This window comes from Strix aluco, chromosome Z, assembly GCF_031877795.1.
Source record: "Strix aluco isolate bStrAlu1 chromosome Z, bStrAlu1.hap1, whole genome shotgun sequence".
Lineage (NCBI taxonomy): Eukaryota > Metazoa > Chordata > Aves > Strigiformes > Strigidae > Strix > Strix aluco.
The window spans coordinates 30,514,799-30,530,818 of NC_133971.1; the positions used below are offsets into that span (position 1 = coordinate 30,514,799).

Consider the following 16,020-nt stretch of genomic DNA (forward strand, 5'->3'; position numbering starts at 1 on the left):
AGCAGCAGGGACTGGAAAATTGAGATACTCATTTATTGTACTTCCACAGATTTTGTTTGCCAGCAGAATACAGAAGTGATGGATGTGATTCAGAGAATTTTACTGATACATGTCAGCTTTGTTGTCCTCTTGTCACTTTTCGTTGAGGTTGATGGAATTCTGGATATTTCATTTGTTGGTCTTCTGTCTGTATGCTCAAATCCAAGCATGGACATTTTCTTTCACTGTTTCTGCTTTTTGAAATATTACCTTAAAGCTTGTTAGGCTTGCAAATTTACAAATCCAAAAATTGTTGACACTTTCTAAGTATTTTTCCTCTTTTCCAATCCATCACATTTAATAATCCAGGTTGCTAAGTCTTGTGCCTCCAGGCTGTTAACAGTGATCAGAATTGCAAAATGTTTTTTGGGACCTGTGTAGTTTTGGGGTTCTCTTTTGGTTTTTATCTGTCTATGAAGTGAGCAAGTCAAATGGATTGGGGCAGCAGCATTACATTTATGGGTAGCCCATGCAGAGAGATAAACTATAGCATGGGAAGAGAAACTGAATCTCTCTCCACCTACCTGGTGCATGTGGCTTTCTAATGCAGCTGTGCTGTCACATTCAGCATTAAGTATGGCGCTCATACGGTTGCAGCATAGTATGACTATGTAACTAACACTGTGCCACTTTGGCAAAGTTTTTTTTATATTACCTGGTTCCCAGTGCGTGCGTGTGTGTGTGTCTTAGCAGGACGAGGAAGGAAAGCAGTATGCCTCGTTGTTTCCAGTGCTGCCTTTGGTGATGAGTAAGACCAGCAATGACTAGTTCAGCCCATCTGTGCTTAGCCCAAACCAAGCTCTGATGTCAGAATATAAAGCATTGATCTATATCCCTTCCACAGTGCCAAAAGCTTCAGGAAATACGTTATTTGAGCATCTTCTGCCACCTATAATCTATCTCTAAACAAAAAGTTCCCGGTTCTGTTTTGAGCATTTACAGCAAAAAGTTTGTCTATGCAGATGCTTTGTAATACTGTCTGCCCATACATGACGCACTGGATAATTGTAACTTTTATTTACGCAGATTGCCACTGAACACTTAACAAGATCTGCGACGGGCTACAGTTATTACAGGATACTTGTCCAAAAATTAACATCTTTGACACTGTTCTTGGCTTGCTGTCTAGATCTCTGTCTTTTTCAGAGGAAGGAAAGGAGAAGGGAGACATCTTTATCATACCTTCTGTGTTGCTCAGCAAGTGCAGGCAGTTAAATATGGGTGGGAACCACTGATACCTTTTTGTTACCACCCTACTGAAATGCCTCTGGAGGAACTGCTGTTTTTCTGGCACGGGGAGAGTTTGTGTGTATTGGTATTTGGGGTTTGTTTTGGTGATTTGTTGATGTCAGTGACATTTATTGCAGTTTTGGGTCAGTGGGACTATTTTAATTAAAAAGTTTGGGTGGTGGTGGCAGCAGGAGTCCAGAACTGTGGGAAATCCTGTGTGCGGAGTAAAATTAAGTTAACCTTATTTTGAATGGCTAGCTATTGGTGCTCTTCCAGAGCCTATAAAGAAGAGGATCTTGTGACTTCTTCTTTTCTTCCTTACAACTTCTGATTTCTCAACAAGCTGTACTTACATCTGTGTACTTACTCAAATCTGTGACTTTCTTGTAGCAGAAGTGTTTCTTAACTCTCACAATAACATTTTGTAGGATCCCAAGCTCTAAGGAAAACAGGGTTTTTTTGTTTTTTTCAAATCATACATTCAGAATTCTTACACAGTTGTAACGATTTGGATATTTTTGAACTGAAAGTGAAAAGAAGTGATTTGAAATATAAGTAATGTGGATCAAACTTTTTTTTTAAATTCTCCTGTTTGGTGCCATGGCTATGGTCTAATCTTGCTAAATATTGAAGCTTCCAGGGAAAGAGCTCAATCCCTAATGAAAGTTTTGATTTTGAATGTTGCAGAGAAGAAACACTAGACACCTTTGAAATGTTCCTCAAACATTAATTAAATAAATGTGAAAGATACAATTTTTTTTATAGAGGAGCATATTTCTGAGGTTTGGATGTTTCAGTTTGGGTTTTTTTTCTTTGCTTTTTTTCTTTTTAAAGAGTCTGTGTCAGCAATAGCCAGCACACTGGGTTTGGGGACAGTGGTACTGGGTTTAACTTAAATACTGTTAATGTTTCTTTCCAGGGTGAATCAAATGTATAGAACAGAAAATTTGTCAGCAAGTCCAGATTCCCAGTATGTTCCTATGAGAGGAACTGTTTGTGTCTTGAGGAGGAGGTTGGCTGGAAGTGGTTCTTGGCTTATTACATGAATTTTGTCCTTAAATCAAATGCACTTTTTCCCTTTCTTTCAGATCACCAGGTTTTGGCATGTGCCTTACAGCAGAAACCATCAATGGCACTATTCTCAGTGCTGAGCTAGCCTCAAACCCTCAGGGCCAGGGAACAGCCGTGCTTCCCGAGGAACTTGGCCAGAATTGTGCTAAGCTGTTGCTTGAGGAGGTCTACAGGGTAAGTGGCCAGTATGCTTTCTGTGTATAGCTGTAGGGTAAGAAGGTGATGACATATTAGTAAATGAAGGAGCTTGGGGGCAACCTCAGGCAGGTTCAGATCTAAACAGACAAATGATTTGATGCTGCCAGTGTCTTCTTCATCCCGGTAAGGAGTGGTTTTGAATGGTTCCCTTAACAGTGGAATGACTGACTGGGCCATGTTATTTCCCATGTCCAGGAGATGTTACTATGAATCATAGTAGTGGCAAATTTCTCTTTTGCTTTCTGTCTGCAACAGAATTCAGTTGGTTTCTGTTGTGGTTTGAGCTCAGAGGGCAACTGAGTGCCATGCAGCCACTCATTCCCCTCTTCCCCCCCCAAGCGCTGAGAAGGAGGAAAGCAAAAGGCCCAGGAAATTCAGATAAGGACAGGGAGGGATGAACTCATCCATTACAGCACAGGCAAAAGACAGACTCATTAGGGGAAGAAAAAAAGAACATAAAATTTAATACAGACACTGAAAACAATAACAACATGTAACAGACAGAGTAGGACTGTGAGAAGCATTACCACATCTTGAAAACACCTTCCCCCACCCCTCCTCCCCCCCAGCAGTCCAGGGGGCAGGGAATGGGGGGTGCAGTCAGTCCTGCCGCTTCTTACACCTCAGGGAGGTGAGGGAAACTTCTGTCATTCCTCCCCTGTTCCAGCACAGTCCCCCTCTCACAGGAGTCAGTCCTCCACAAGCTCTCTCCAACATGAGTCACTTGCATGGGCGTGTGGGTCACCCCCGCATGTTGCAGTTCTCCCAGTGCCGAACTGCAACAGCGAGTATGGCCTTTTTCAAGCACAGTTACCTGGATCAGCGTGAGGTCCCCACATGCCGCAAATCGGCATCTGCTCCACCATAGACCCCCATGGGCGGTGGGGGGAGTGGCCCTGCTGCCTCACCATGGGGTACAGGGGAGCCTTTGCTCTGGCACACCTTCCCCCCCTCCCCCCTCCTTTCTTCCACTGACCTCGGTGGGTGTTCAGTGTGGTGTTTGCACAGATGTGCTCCCTGAAACTTCTCACAACTCCCACAACTCCTCCCCTCTTAAATACGTTACTGCAAAGGCGCAGCTAATTGGCCCAGCCTAGGTGCAAAGGCAGGTCTGACTGGGAGCTGGCAGAGCTTCAAAAAGTTTCTCACAGGGGGCCACCGCTGTAGCCCCCTCCCCTGCTACCAAAACCCCACCACTCACTCAAATCAGGACAGCTTCACACAGGCTATTACTTTTTTAATAAGTTGGAGGGGTGAGTCAATGCTCTTAAGCTTGCGGTTGGAATGGGATATTATGAGTGGAGGCAGATGGGGGGTGGGGGGAAAGCATCTAGCCTTAATGCTGGCTGCTTTATGGTGATGATGGCAAAGTCAAATGTGCAGAGATCTGTTGGTTGTATGAGGAATTGTGTGAATGGTTTGTTGGAAAGGAGCTAGGACAGTGTTTGCATGGGAATCTTAGGTGCATCACAGTCTTCTGCAGTGGCGTTTAGGGGGGTTTTTTTGTATTATAATGTTTTTCATTTGTGATGAGAGTTTTAGTGGATGAACAGGTTTCAGTCTTACAAATGATTTGGCAATTAGCTTCATAGTAAGTTTCTGATTTAATAAAAAATCTACCTGCTTTTGTTGTGTACCTCCACAAATGTTAAAATAAGTAGCTGTTAGTACTGACAAAACACATTTGGTCTTTAGGAGGCAGTCACCTACAAATTGTACTCATTCTTTGAAAAAACAGTAATTGCTCTGAACTAGAATAACCTGGTCAGACTTTGCAAAGTATTAAAAATGCCATTAATGAGATTCTGTATTAGGTAATGTAGTCAATTATAAAAATACCCCTTAACCTCATAAATCACATCCACGCCTTTAGTAGATTGTTCATCTGTGCCCATGTTATCTTCCCTTCCCTGCTGCAAACCCTTCATCTGTCTGAATTACCAACTTGCCCACTTGTTCCAGTCTTCCATTAATGTTTTGTCTTTGTTTATCCGGTATATGCACCATGTTGCTAGAGGACTTTCCCTTCCTAGCCCAGGGTTCTTATCTCATAGAAACACCACAAACAAGTATTCTTTCTGGATACAGTCCACACCCCTTGCATATCAAAGTCCAGCATGCATGGAGAATGCAGTCACAACTAGTGACTGAAACATCTGTCTGTTTCTACAATTATGTAGTGACAGGTATCTATTTTTATTTGAGAGATGAATTGTAAAATCTTCCAGCTTCCCACCCCCCCCCCCCCCACCCCCCCGCCAAAAAAAACCCCACACCTAAAATTTGGTGCATTTGTTGCTTTGTGTAAACCTCCTGGAAAACATCTTCAGGTAATCAGATGATTAGAGGCACCAAAAATCCACTTTTCATACACTTTTATCACCATCAATAGGTTTTTTTTTTTCCTTTGGAAACCATCTAGCACTTGACAGATTTAAACTGGTGAGGGAATTTGTCCAGATACTATGCTTTCTTCAGAGTCAGATGTCAGAGAACTTCCAAAATGCAGAGGGCTGAAAAGGCCTGAACCAGGTAATTTTCTGCTTTAGTGTACTGCAGCTATTTGAATGTGATGAGTCAAATTCTACAAAGCACCAGGATAGGATCTCAGGACAACAGAAGAAAAGCGTTTGAGGAGAAAGCGGCGTCAGGCAAGTCTTTGAATGATAAAGTGATAGGCCATGAAGTTTCAATGGCTTCAAGGGTCAGATGTGAGGTTGTTAGCTGTGGCCTGCTATGGTACCATTGGTGCTCCTGGAAGGCTCTTTTATATGTGGGGTGCTTCAGTCCAAGAGTGACTGACAAGTGCTGAGCAGCATACAAACTGCTTGTGGTCCTCCACTGCAGCAGCTCACAGTGGAAAAGTTCTTGTTTGTGAGCATTTTTTGCTATTGTGCTGCTTATTCAGTGGAGTCCTTATTCTCTGTTCATGAATTCACCACTCCCTCCATCATAGGCAGTATGGTGGGTTTTGTTCTGTAGTTTTCAGAATGTGCACTTGAATTTATGTATGACAAGTACACTCACATAGCACTAGCCAGGAATTTGAAAAAATGGGCTTTCTCATTGATTTTTTTTTTTTTTTTTTTTAACTTAGGTCAGTTTGATCTAGTGTTGACCCCAGAGAGAATATAAAAACATGTTGCAAAGTGTGCAATGTTTGTTTATTTTGAGGATACTATTTTTTTAAGTTTCTTTGCCTAGATATGATGTCTGTGCATGGAGCAAGAATAGGCTCTGAATAGGCACTCTTTAAGTCCCGCTCTCTTTACACCACCTTGTCACTCAATATAGGGCTCAAGTGACAATTTCTCTCCCTGTGTTTAGATCTTCTCTTTATAAGGTTGTTTCTCCATCTGTCTCTTTGCCTGTAGGTAATGTGCTGCAGGAGCTGGGACCAGAAAAGGGCAAACTGGGAGTATGGGAAATGATGATTCTCTGTAGAAGGGTTTTACTTGTCAGGGTCGCCCACAAATCTGCTGAAGTTCATTACAGTTTAAAGGGGTCCAGGGACATCTCTTGAAGTGCTTGCTTAATTCGAGTCTTGCTGTGTGAAGTGCTAAATGGTCCCTTTTACTAAGCCCTCAAAAATAAATGAAAGAGGCTGTAAGATTCTTTGGATCAGTGGAGCTTTTTAATGTGTATTTGTTGATGGAAAGATACTGAAGCTAATTGACTAATAATAAGTGGCACAGTGCTAATTACAGTAGCTTAAAGAAGGGGGCATGGAGTGACTGGCTAGCATTGTCTTTACAAATCCGTATGCAGTTCTTACCTAAGCTTAATTGTAGAAGGCCAGTAAGGATTTTCCTCTTGTCTGTGAAAGGCATTGGTTATGGGAGCTCTATATAGCAGGTGATTGGCAGGATGGAAAGGCCTGAAAGAACTGGAAGAGGATTGAATGTTTGTATTCCTTGTGTGATCATGAAAAATGGGGGAGGATGCAATACCTATTTAAGGGTGAGTTGTTTAAATGAAGAAAGGATGAGTTGTTAGGGGGACTTGGAGGGGCAGGAGGGGAAAGACTTTTATTTAACTAGAGCTAAAATGAGTGAAGCATTTCACTGAAGGCTTAATTTTCAAGATGGCCTTACTTCAGCATGACAAGGCTCTGCTCCATTCTTCTGGAAAAAAAAAACAGCCAACAACAACAAGAAAAAAACCCCAAAACAAAACCAAAACAAAACCTCTGCACTTCACGTAACAAATTATTGAGGCATGCAAGTATGTACCATACAGGTAAGGGAGGAAATTGTATATTGCCAAAATATAACCAAGACTAAATCAAAGCTGGGGTCAAGCTCCGAAGAATAACCCTCTTCAAAATGCTATTGTCCAATACCCAGAGTTGTAATATTTGTACAGGCATGTCAACTGTGGTACTAGTATAACAACATTTCAGAATGGATGGTGTTCTAAGTGATCTGTGTCTTCAGTTGTCACATACGGTTGGATCTGGCGCTGTTGTCAATGGAAACAATAATGGAGAAACTGCCATAAACTGAATTAATATGGACTAGAAGCTGCATCCTAGGGTGGTAACGTGTGCCAGCTATTTTGGAACAAATGTCAGTAATTCGGCTCTGACTTTGCCTGTTCCATTTCTCTTGGGAGGGTTGTTTCTGATTTTTGGGCTTTTGAGTAAGTGGCCAGGTGGATTGAGAGAAAAAAGTTGGCCTCCTTGGGAGTGGCATGTCCTTCATTTGGCACAAGTTACTGTTCTGTCATCATTAGATTACAAGCAAATCACTTAATTTCCCTGTCTGGCAACTGCCTATGTGGGAATGGGCATAACAGTGCATTGCTAATGTGCAACAATAGTGGGGGCGACTGACTCACTGCAGTGAGAGAGCTTATGTAAGCAGCTAGGACATGATGGATGCATCATGTTTTGCTATATTGTTTAGGATGTGGTTGTTTCCATGCTGATTGAAGCTTTTGTATAAATTTGGTCATAAAAATAGATGTTTTATAATGTTTTCAGTTTTAGAAAAACAGAAACAAGCTCAGAAAATGTAAAGTTTTCATCCAAGTGGCAAAGAGCATTTTGAATTATTAACTGAACTACAAATACAGAAAGTCCTGCATCAGGAATCCTTACCAAACTCATCTGCTTCTTGTATGTGTTTCAGATAGGCAAATACTGCTGGTGAGAGCTGTGACTCTAGACTGCACCAGCAAATTCTGCAGGTAGCCTGTTCACTCAAGATAAAGCACAATTTTTGTCAGTCCCATAGAGAGCATTAGCTGGAGTGCATGAAGTTCACTTTGGTATGGCAGGTTCATGCAGTTAAAAGGGCAAGGGCTGCTGTAAGAGCATGTTGCTAGGCATTAGGTCATGGGAGTCAACATAATGAGGATGTTTCCTTCGTTGTGGTGTATCATTTGTCGCATTAAGCACAGAGGCTTTTTTCAGAAGAACAGAGCTGAGACTTGTCACAGTGAAGCAAAGCCATCTTGAAATTAAACATTCAGTACCTCTCCTTGGAAAGGTCTTACTTTCTGCCCTTTCACTGAGTAAATGTGCTGAAGTTGTCACATCATGGTGTTTTCTTAATATATGAAGTCCAAAATTTATTTTGCCTCTCCCTTGCTTTTTTGGATGGTATTACCTCTTAAAATGATGACAGGTTGCCCACAAAGGTAACTGTCAGTTTACCTCATTAGAGAATTTGATTTTAAAAGGATGAATTTTTGGTTTTGCTGTCTGCAGAGAGCCTATTCAGAGAGCTTAGCATTAGGCCTGATCCACCAGAAAACTGTTCAGAGATGTGGCTGTGGATCAGGATGAATGCGAGGACAGACCGAAACAATGTTATGCCAGATATTTTTTCTATTTTCAATGTGGTTACGTAGTAATAATTGGTAAATTCTCTCTACAGGAGTCTTGACTGAAGGTATGCCTTTTAATTTACATTCAAGCTTTGTAAATGAGGAAAGCTTTCAATTTTTATTTACATATGCATCGTAGTTAACACTTTCCACACACAAAACTATTGTCCGTGCACGTATGATTTATTACAGTCAAATATGTGCAAGAGTATGTGTAGTTCTACATAATTGTATGTATGGCTCTTTCACATAGCAATAAAAAAATACTTCCCATTTTAAGTATGGGGGAGATGTTTTACAAATGTAAAACCAGAAAAGTTAGCAGCAAGGGTTTAGGTGGATGTATGTGAAAATACTTTTAACTTGCTCTTCTGCGCCTCCTAACACTGAACTTTTTGTCCGAATGTAACTTCATAGTTAAAAAGTGCTGCAATTCATGGTATCTTCAAATGCACACGAACTGTAATTAATATCTATTTTCAATTTATTGCAAATAAATTCTTCAGTGCTTACCTTCTGTGATGTTAGACGAGAACAGGCTGGAAAAGATGGGAGGGATCTTTAATGTGGCCTTGTTACTGGGTTTTGTTTTAGTTCTGTTCCTTTCCCAGCCTGTCATGTGAAATTAATTTGTCATTGTTACAAAATCCAGATTTTTATCTTTTTTGCCCCTTGAAAATTGGGAGCAGTAGTTCAGCCTTTTAAGTGTATCTGTCTCCTTCATGACTGTCCTTCCATCCCAATTTCTGGTTTGTACAGAGATTAATTATTAAAACATTTTGGTTTGCAGGGAGGCTGTGTAGATTCAACAAATCAGAGCCTTGCTCTGCTCCTCATGACCCTTGGACAACGGGATGTTTCCAAAGTCCTGTTAGGACCTCTGTCTCCATACACGTAAGTTGTTTTGTTCAGTTTAATTACCCAGTTGTGTTTAATTCGCTAGTTGTATTGCACAGATATTTTTTGTAAACAGAAGACTTTTCTTGTGGCTATAAATAGAACGACTTGTAGCCATCTTCAAATGAGACAGGTGATGTAAGTTACCTAGTGTTTATTTCTGCATGTTAGAAGACGATTCCCTTACTGTTCTGTATTATTCCTGGTTCTGAGAATTGCAGAGATGGAGTTTATTGTTGGTTCTTGGTCTTGGATTATATGTGTACATCAGTTTGCTTTTTGTTGCCTATGTACACTACTGTGTTTTCCTAGTAATCTCTCTGTTGCTGTGGCATTAAATGGCATGTTTCTATAGTAGCCAGACACTAAAGCTGTGATTGTGCATAGGAAACAGCTTAGGAGTTCAATTCATGGAGCTATGTGCAACACCAAAGCTTTTGCCCTGTCAGGCAGCAGACTTCTATCTAGTCCTTCAGTCTCAGTTTTTAAAGTTTTTTCTGTGGCTGGTAGTGGTTCAGAGGATAAAGAAAGACTAAATTTCTTACACTGCTAGTTACAACACACAGGTTAGGGAAAGGGCATCCAGTATCAAAAATTTAATTTACTCTATCAGACTGACAAGTGATTGACTAGATCACAGCTATTCCTAGAGACTGAGCAGTTTTCCTTTAATCAAATAGAGGGAGGGCTGTTTATCTGACAATGGCATCAAATAATAAGACTTATGAACTGTCCTTTTTCGGTTATCATGGTACCGGTGCTGTATACGTGAAAGGTACAGTACTGTGATAACTGAAGAATGGTGGTGCCATCACATGAGAGCTAGAAATTGCCTAACTGCTATTCTCAACCCCTGATAACTTGGAAACAACATTCATCAGATTTTGAAGGGAAGACAGGGAAGCCTCCCATTGCACAGGGGTAAAGTAGTCCCTGTGAAGTAAGTATCCATGTGAAAGGCTTACAAAGAGTAGATACCAGTGCCTGAAGTGCACAGTTAAGCATGTGAAACAAACCAATCACTTGTCATTGTCCAGTCTTTTGCTGTGAAGATCACGCAAGTGCACTAGTTTAGTTTGTAAGCAGGCTGATTTCAAAAGGGTGGGTTGTCACTACTTCCAAGCTGGGAGTGTGTGACAAAGCTGAAGGTCAGGAGAAGACATCCTGAAGCAGTATGTGTCACATGAGATCATAAAATCTGTGATTCTGTGACAATCTGTGAATCACCAGTCCTATGAGGATCTATTCAGGAATCACACAGCTCTGCCTGCAGCACCCCCATGCCCCCACTAAGGCAGCTCATAAAGGGCTGGGAAATTTGGCTTCCGAGCAACTCATCGAATGCACAGGCTTTTGAAGTAAATTGTAGTACTGTCATGTTCAACTTCATTGTCCCTTCTTTTCTGTCTTGGGGCTGTGACACCTCTGCATTTAACACTTTCAACCTGCAGAATCCAAAGCTATTTATAAGCCACGTTAGCACTAGATTGGCTTCCCTGTCTAGCACAATGTAGCATGCATGTGACAGTTCAGCTGGGGATGAGAGCACTGTGTAGGTACATGGTACTTTGGAATACGTCCATCAGAATGAGGAAATGTCTCCCTAATTTGTGTGTTTCCACGGAGACATCCTTTGCTCCCGCTAACGGCGGGTTGGGGGCGGGGGCAACACCATAAGCAGGGCTGTCCTGAGTGGCACTGGGGACAGCAGCCCAAAAAGACCACTTGGCGTGCGGCCATCTGGAAGTGCCTCTCTGTCAAGCCGAGGGTGCCGGCTGTGTTGCCACCTAGCAGAGATCAGTCTTGCAGGACAGGCTAGTCTGCATGCAGGTGAATTGGCATGAGCTGGGGGTACATGAAGGAGATAACCGGAGAGCCAGAGTGCCCAGGCCCTCTGTTCCGCAAGGGTTTAGGGGCTTCAAGTGGAGGGAACAGGGCCCGGTGCAGCCCCTGAGGCGGGGCTGCCTCGGGCAGGGCGCCTCTGCCTGGCCGGGCCGTCGCTTTCGGTTGCTGCCCGAGCCCAGCCCGGGGTCGGGGGTGTCCGTCCCGGCCGGCCCCCAGCCCCTCGCCTGTCTCTCTCCCCCCGCAGCCCGCCCGCTGCCCGGCGGGTCGGGGCCGCGGCCTCTCCGTGGCGCGGCGCCCCCTGGCGGCCCGAGCCCTGGCCGCAGGCCGCACCCGCCAGCTGTAGGCCAGGCCTGGCTGCACCGCTTCTGGCCGGGAGGCGGCCGGGAAGGCCCCGGCGTGAGACTGGGGAGCAGCACCGGGGCCGCCAGCACTGCCGAGCTGTGCCCTGCCCTGTTCTCGGGGTAGTCGAACCGAGAAGGCGTTGCTGGTGCACGGGTCTTCTCTCGCAGTGATCTGCAAGTTGGTTGCTTTGCCCTGACAGCGAGCTAAGACGTGTGAAGTGGTTATGTATCTTTTGGTGTTGCTTAGCAGGCTTCTGGGAAAAGATAGCACTTAGGTAAACAGACTTTTTATGCCTTTTTTTTTTTTTTGTAGTACAGTGGGTTTTTATTTGAAAGTGGCTGGCCCTGAGGAAAACCTCCAGTGTGGCTCATGTGCTGTCCCTGGGCCTAAGGAAGAGTGTTCAGCTGTTTTGTTCTTGCCTGAACACAGTCTAAATTTCCAGAAAAATAAAACTTCTCTGTGCCTCGTGCCCCCTCCCTCCGTCCTCCAGTCTGTACATGTTTGGTGCAGCCTCCACTATTACTTGAGGTGCAAACCTTCCCACACATGACCCATATCAGCCTCAAGCTTATACAAACCTGCTTTCTGCTGCATTTCTGTCACATACCCCTGTCTTTCCCACCTCTTTTTCTCCTATTTCCAGGGCTCTTACCGCTTGTGCTTCTACTGCTGCAAGACAGAGCTGGCTTCTTGCTGCTCACAAATTCTCCCTCGACGTCCCCAGGCAGCCTCCCCTTTGCTCTCACTCTGTGAACCTTTTCTGTGTACGTGGGGGCTGTGGCAAAGCCCTCTTGTGTTTTCTCAGTTTGCTCTTGTTCAAAAGGGAGAAGAGGTAGAGAAGCACAGTAGTCTACGTATGCGCAGAGAGAGGTACTGACTGAACTGATCCCACCCACATGTTGCAGAGTTTGCTGATCAGATGTTAGGATTTTTCCCTGAGCTTCCGGCTCCATGCCACCTCTGGCATTTGTATGGTTTATTTTGTGCCCTCCTTGCAGTTCAGCACGCCACTCCTGCTGTTTTGGGCTCGGCTGCTTTCTTGTCACACTGCCAGAGCTCTGGGAAAGGACCCAGCTAAGGAGGAGGCTGGTACAGAGCTTGTTGCCTGTGAGCTTTACTTAAGCATTTGTGCCAGCCTATGCCCATGTGCCTATTATAGCAGCAAGCAGAAACCCCAACCAGTTGGGGAGGCATGGAAGAAAAGGAGCTTTTTAATTCTTTCTTTCACCTGTTAATCCATTTGAGAGATGAGAGCTGGTGTCTGTGCTAAGGCTAGTTGCCAGCCCAGGAAGGTGAGGTAGGAAGATGTACATAGCATGGGGAGCCATGTGCGCACATTCACCCCACAGAACTATTCAGCTGACTGCACCGGAGATAACTTTCAGATCTTGCTAAGCACAGACCAGTGTAGGTAATGACAGCCTGTCTTTGTCTGGCTCCTGCAGTTTCCCTTCTCTCCCCATGGATGTACGCAAGCACAGGAACAGCAGCATGCCCAGCTGAAGTGGATAAAGCAATTCTTGCTCCTGCAACTTTTGTTGTGCTTATTCATAATTTATGTGTAGGAGCTGCCAGGAGGCTTTCAGAGGCTTCATGATGTTGCAGTGGGGACAGCCATATCCTCTTGGTCTCCTGCTTCCCATTTTGTGGGTACTTTCTCTTGACTTGGTGTAATGATGTGTGATTTAGCTTGCGATTATGCTCTCAGCATGCAGAGCAGAAGGTTTTTCCAGATTGCCAGCCAAAGAAATGTGTGGACTGGATGTGCACATTCCCTTTCTTTAAAGGTTAAACTTAACCTAAGAAGGGCACATACCAATTGCTGCAGGAGATTAAACCTTAGTTTAAGACTGCAGACTTGCTTGTGGCCATGACTGGAAGAGACCAGACTTCTGTCAGGAACAATTACCAATTTTATATTTGTAGTCTTTTGGTGTAATTACTTGTTCCCTGTTTTGAGGAAGCCAGTAGGAATGTTTTCTTGGCTGTTTCTGTTCTGTTTTTATACTTTTTAGTAGCTTTTCCTGTCACTCACCCTCTAGTCAGTATACACTTAGGAGCACTGTGTCTGTTTAGTCTCTTTGTGCCTCTCATTCTAAAATGATGAAAGGAAAATTCCTACCTTTTTTTTTCCTGAAAGTGAGGAGAGAAAACAGGAAGAATTCTCAGTCTGAATGTGATTCTAATGAAACATTAGTTTAACTAAGACATGGGCAAGTTAGTAATACAAATCAAACACGTGCTCTAGGATCTGATGTCTGTCTTCTTAAAGTATGCAACCCAAGGCCAACCTTTTGGCTATCCCTGTTTTATCTTATATTTTTGCTTTAAACAATGCGGGGGGAGGAGTACCACAGGCTGGTATGGGGTTCATATGGCCCTGAGGGAGAGTCAGCATCATGAGTAAGTGACCTTGCCTGACTACATCTTTTCTTTCTCCTTTCTTCTTCCCTCGCTGTTTTGTTTTGCTATGTTACCAGGCATTCCTTCTGTCTCTGTTCATACAGAGAGTGCAGTTGTTTCAGTAGGGGTCACTAGCCACTGCTAGAACACAAGTGAGAACAACATATGTTTTGAGCCTGTAGGCTTGTTTTTCTGTATGAAGCAATGTTTTCATGTTCTATTCACTGTGCTCGTTGCTGGAATCAGCATTAATACATACTGCTTATGGGCTTTCTGTTTTGTTTCTTAAACTCTGTTATTTTCTCTCCCTCAGAATTGAGTTTCTGCGACACCTGAGAAGCTTCTTCCAGATCATGTTTAAAATTGAAACAAAGACCCCTGAGGAAGAGCACATGGGAGGGGAGAAAGTCTTAATGACGTGTGTTGGCATTGGATTTTCCAACCTTAGCAAAACTATAAGATAAGAAACATCTACACACTTCATGAAATGGGGTGAGAGAAAATGCAGCAAAGATCTTGATAAAACCTGCCTTTCCCTGTGCTTATTCTGGCACAGGGAAACCAGTGATGATTTCAGTGCAGAAGTACCCAAGCTTGCTGCATGTAAACAGTAATGCTGACTTCAGGCTATTTAGACCTGTGCTGTTTATAAATGCAATGCCAGTATTCTGTGCTGCATGGAATGGCTGGCTGGAGTCTCAGCTGGCTTGGGACTCTTTGCACTGTATTCCACTGCATGGGACACAGGTGCCTCTTATGTCCCTGTGCCCTCAAGCCTTAATGCAGTGGGTGCTCTAGTTTTGTGTATCTACAGACTTAACTCTTGGCTTTTTCTGAAAGGTTTAGATAGAGAGGGAAAACAAGATTGACCAAAATGAGCTTTGCAGTGCAAAACAGATGATTACAACAGAAATAGTAGATTCTTAAAGTAATTGCAGAGACAATATTGGCATGGAAATAAAAGTAAAGGTGTGACAATTTTTTGTTATACATTGCATGTGTCAAATGCTTCACTCCTGCTTATGTTGACTAAATTACAGTTTCACAGTAAGAAAAAATATCTGTCTTTTAATTTTCCTTAATGTTAGAATACTGCGGAAGAGATCACAGCCTATACTGACTTGTTTTAACCTCCTCTGCAAAGATGGCCATGGGAGGAGAAACCTCCTTGACAGTTTTCGACTTACCACATATATTCTTTTCAGGTTTGTTTGGCATGCCACACACAGCCGTTCACAATTAGTTGTGAAAGGCAGCAAAAAAAACCTGTAAGCTTTGAGGTAGAAAAATATATTCAGTTATGCCCTCACATTTTGTTCACCTGCTCCCTTTTGAAAGAGGGGATAATGGTGTATGGGCAGTGCTTGGCTTGACAGGTGCAAAAAGTCTCTACTGTGATATAAATATTTGCCCAAGAAAGGCTTTTGGTAGATTCTAGGCAAACATGCTGAAGTTAATGCGGAACTTTTGACACAAGGAAAGAAACTTATACTTGGCTTCAGACTACACTCAGTGTGTCTGGAGTAAAATAAAACTATGTCAAAAGCTGGTATATATGTGGAGCAAATACTAGTGACTGTGTTATAATGGTCTTACAAACTTTATCTGATGCCACTGTTAAATGGGCATTACCTCTGTAATATGAAAAATGTATATTGGACCCAAAAGGACTTTGACAAAAGTTAGGTCTGTGGTTAGTGTTTTATTAACTATTGCAGGATGTGTGAGTCATTTTTGTACTGTACTTTGTTCTTGTTGCAATCTGTCTAAACATGTTTTGGAAAAAATAAAGTATTTTTTCCTAAATAAGGTTTTATTTCCCTTTAAAACAAAACAAAACAACAAACCTTTTCCCCAGCCCTGTAACATGGCATTTCAAAAGATAAATGGCTGTTTTGAATGGATACATCAAAAGAACAGCTTTGGGAGTTGCCAGGGTGGGAGGGAGAGGGCGAGCTCTTTCTTATAATTTACTATCTTTCCAAAATGTGATTTGCAACTAAGGAAATTGAATAAACCTATATTTTTTATATTTCCAGTTACATTAGGAAAAAGTGTGTGGGCAAGGAAGAATTTATGTTGTTCACGTCTGTTACGTATGCAACGAAAAAGCTAGAAAATCCCCAAATTAGAATTACCCTAAATACAGGGAGCCACTGATCC

The 16,020-nt window shown here is 42.9% G+C and overlaps 1 protein-coding gene across 3 annotated transcripts in view; it reads left to right on the forward strand.

The window, feature by feature from the left end:
- The window catches only part of RCL1 (RNA terminal phosphate cyclase like 1), a 33,492-nt gene extending 17,826 nt beyond the window's left edge, over positions 1-15,666 (forward strand). For all 3 annotated transcript variants that reach the window (XM_074813277.1, XM_074813278.1, XM_074813279.1), the window contains exons 7-9: positions 2,358-2,514; positions 9,161-9,264; positions 14,171-15,666. In XM_074813277.1, coding sequence (XP_074669378.1) covers positions 2,358-2,514; positions 9,161-9,264; positions 14,171-14,321 — 412 coding nt within the window. In that variant the 3' untranslated portion in view covers positions 14,322-15,666. The remainder of the gene's footprint in view (positions 1-2,357; positions 2,515-9,160; positions 9,265-14,170) is intronic.
- The last annotated feature ends 354 nt before the right edge of the window (positions 15,667-16,020 follow it).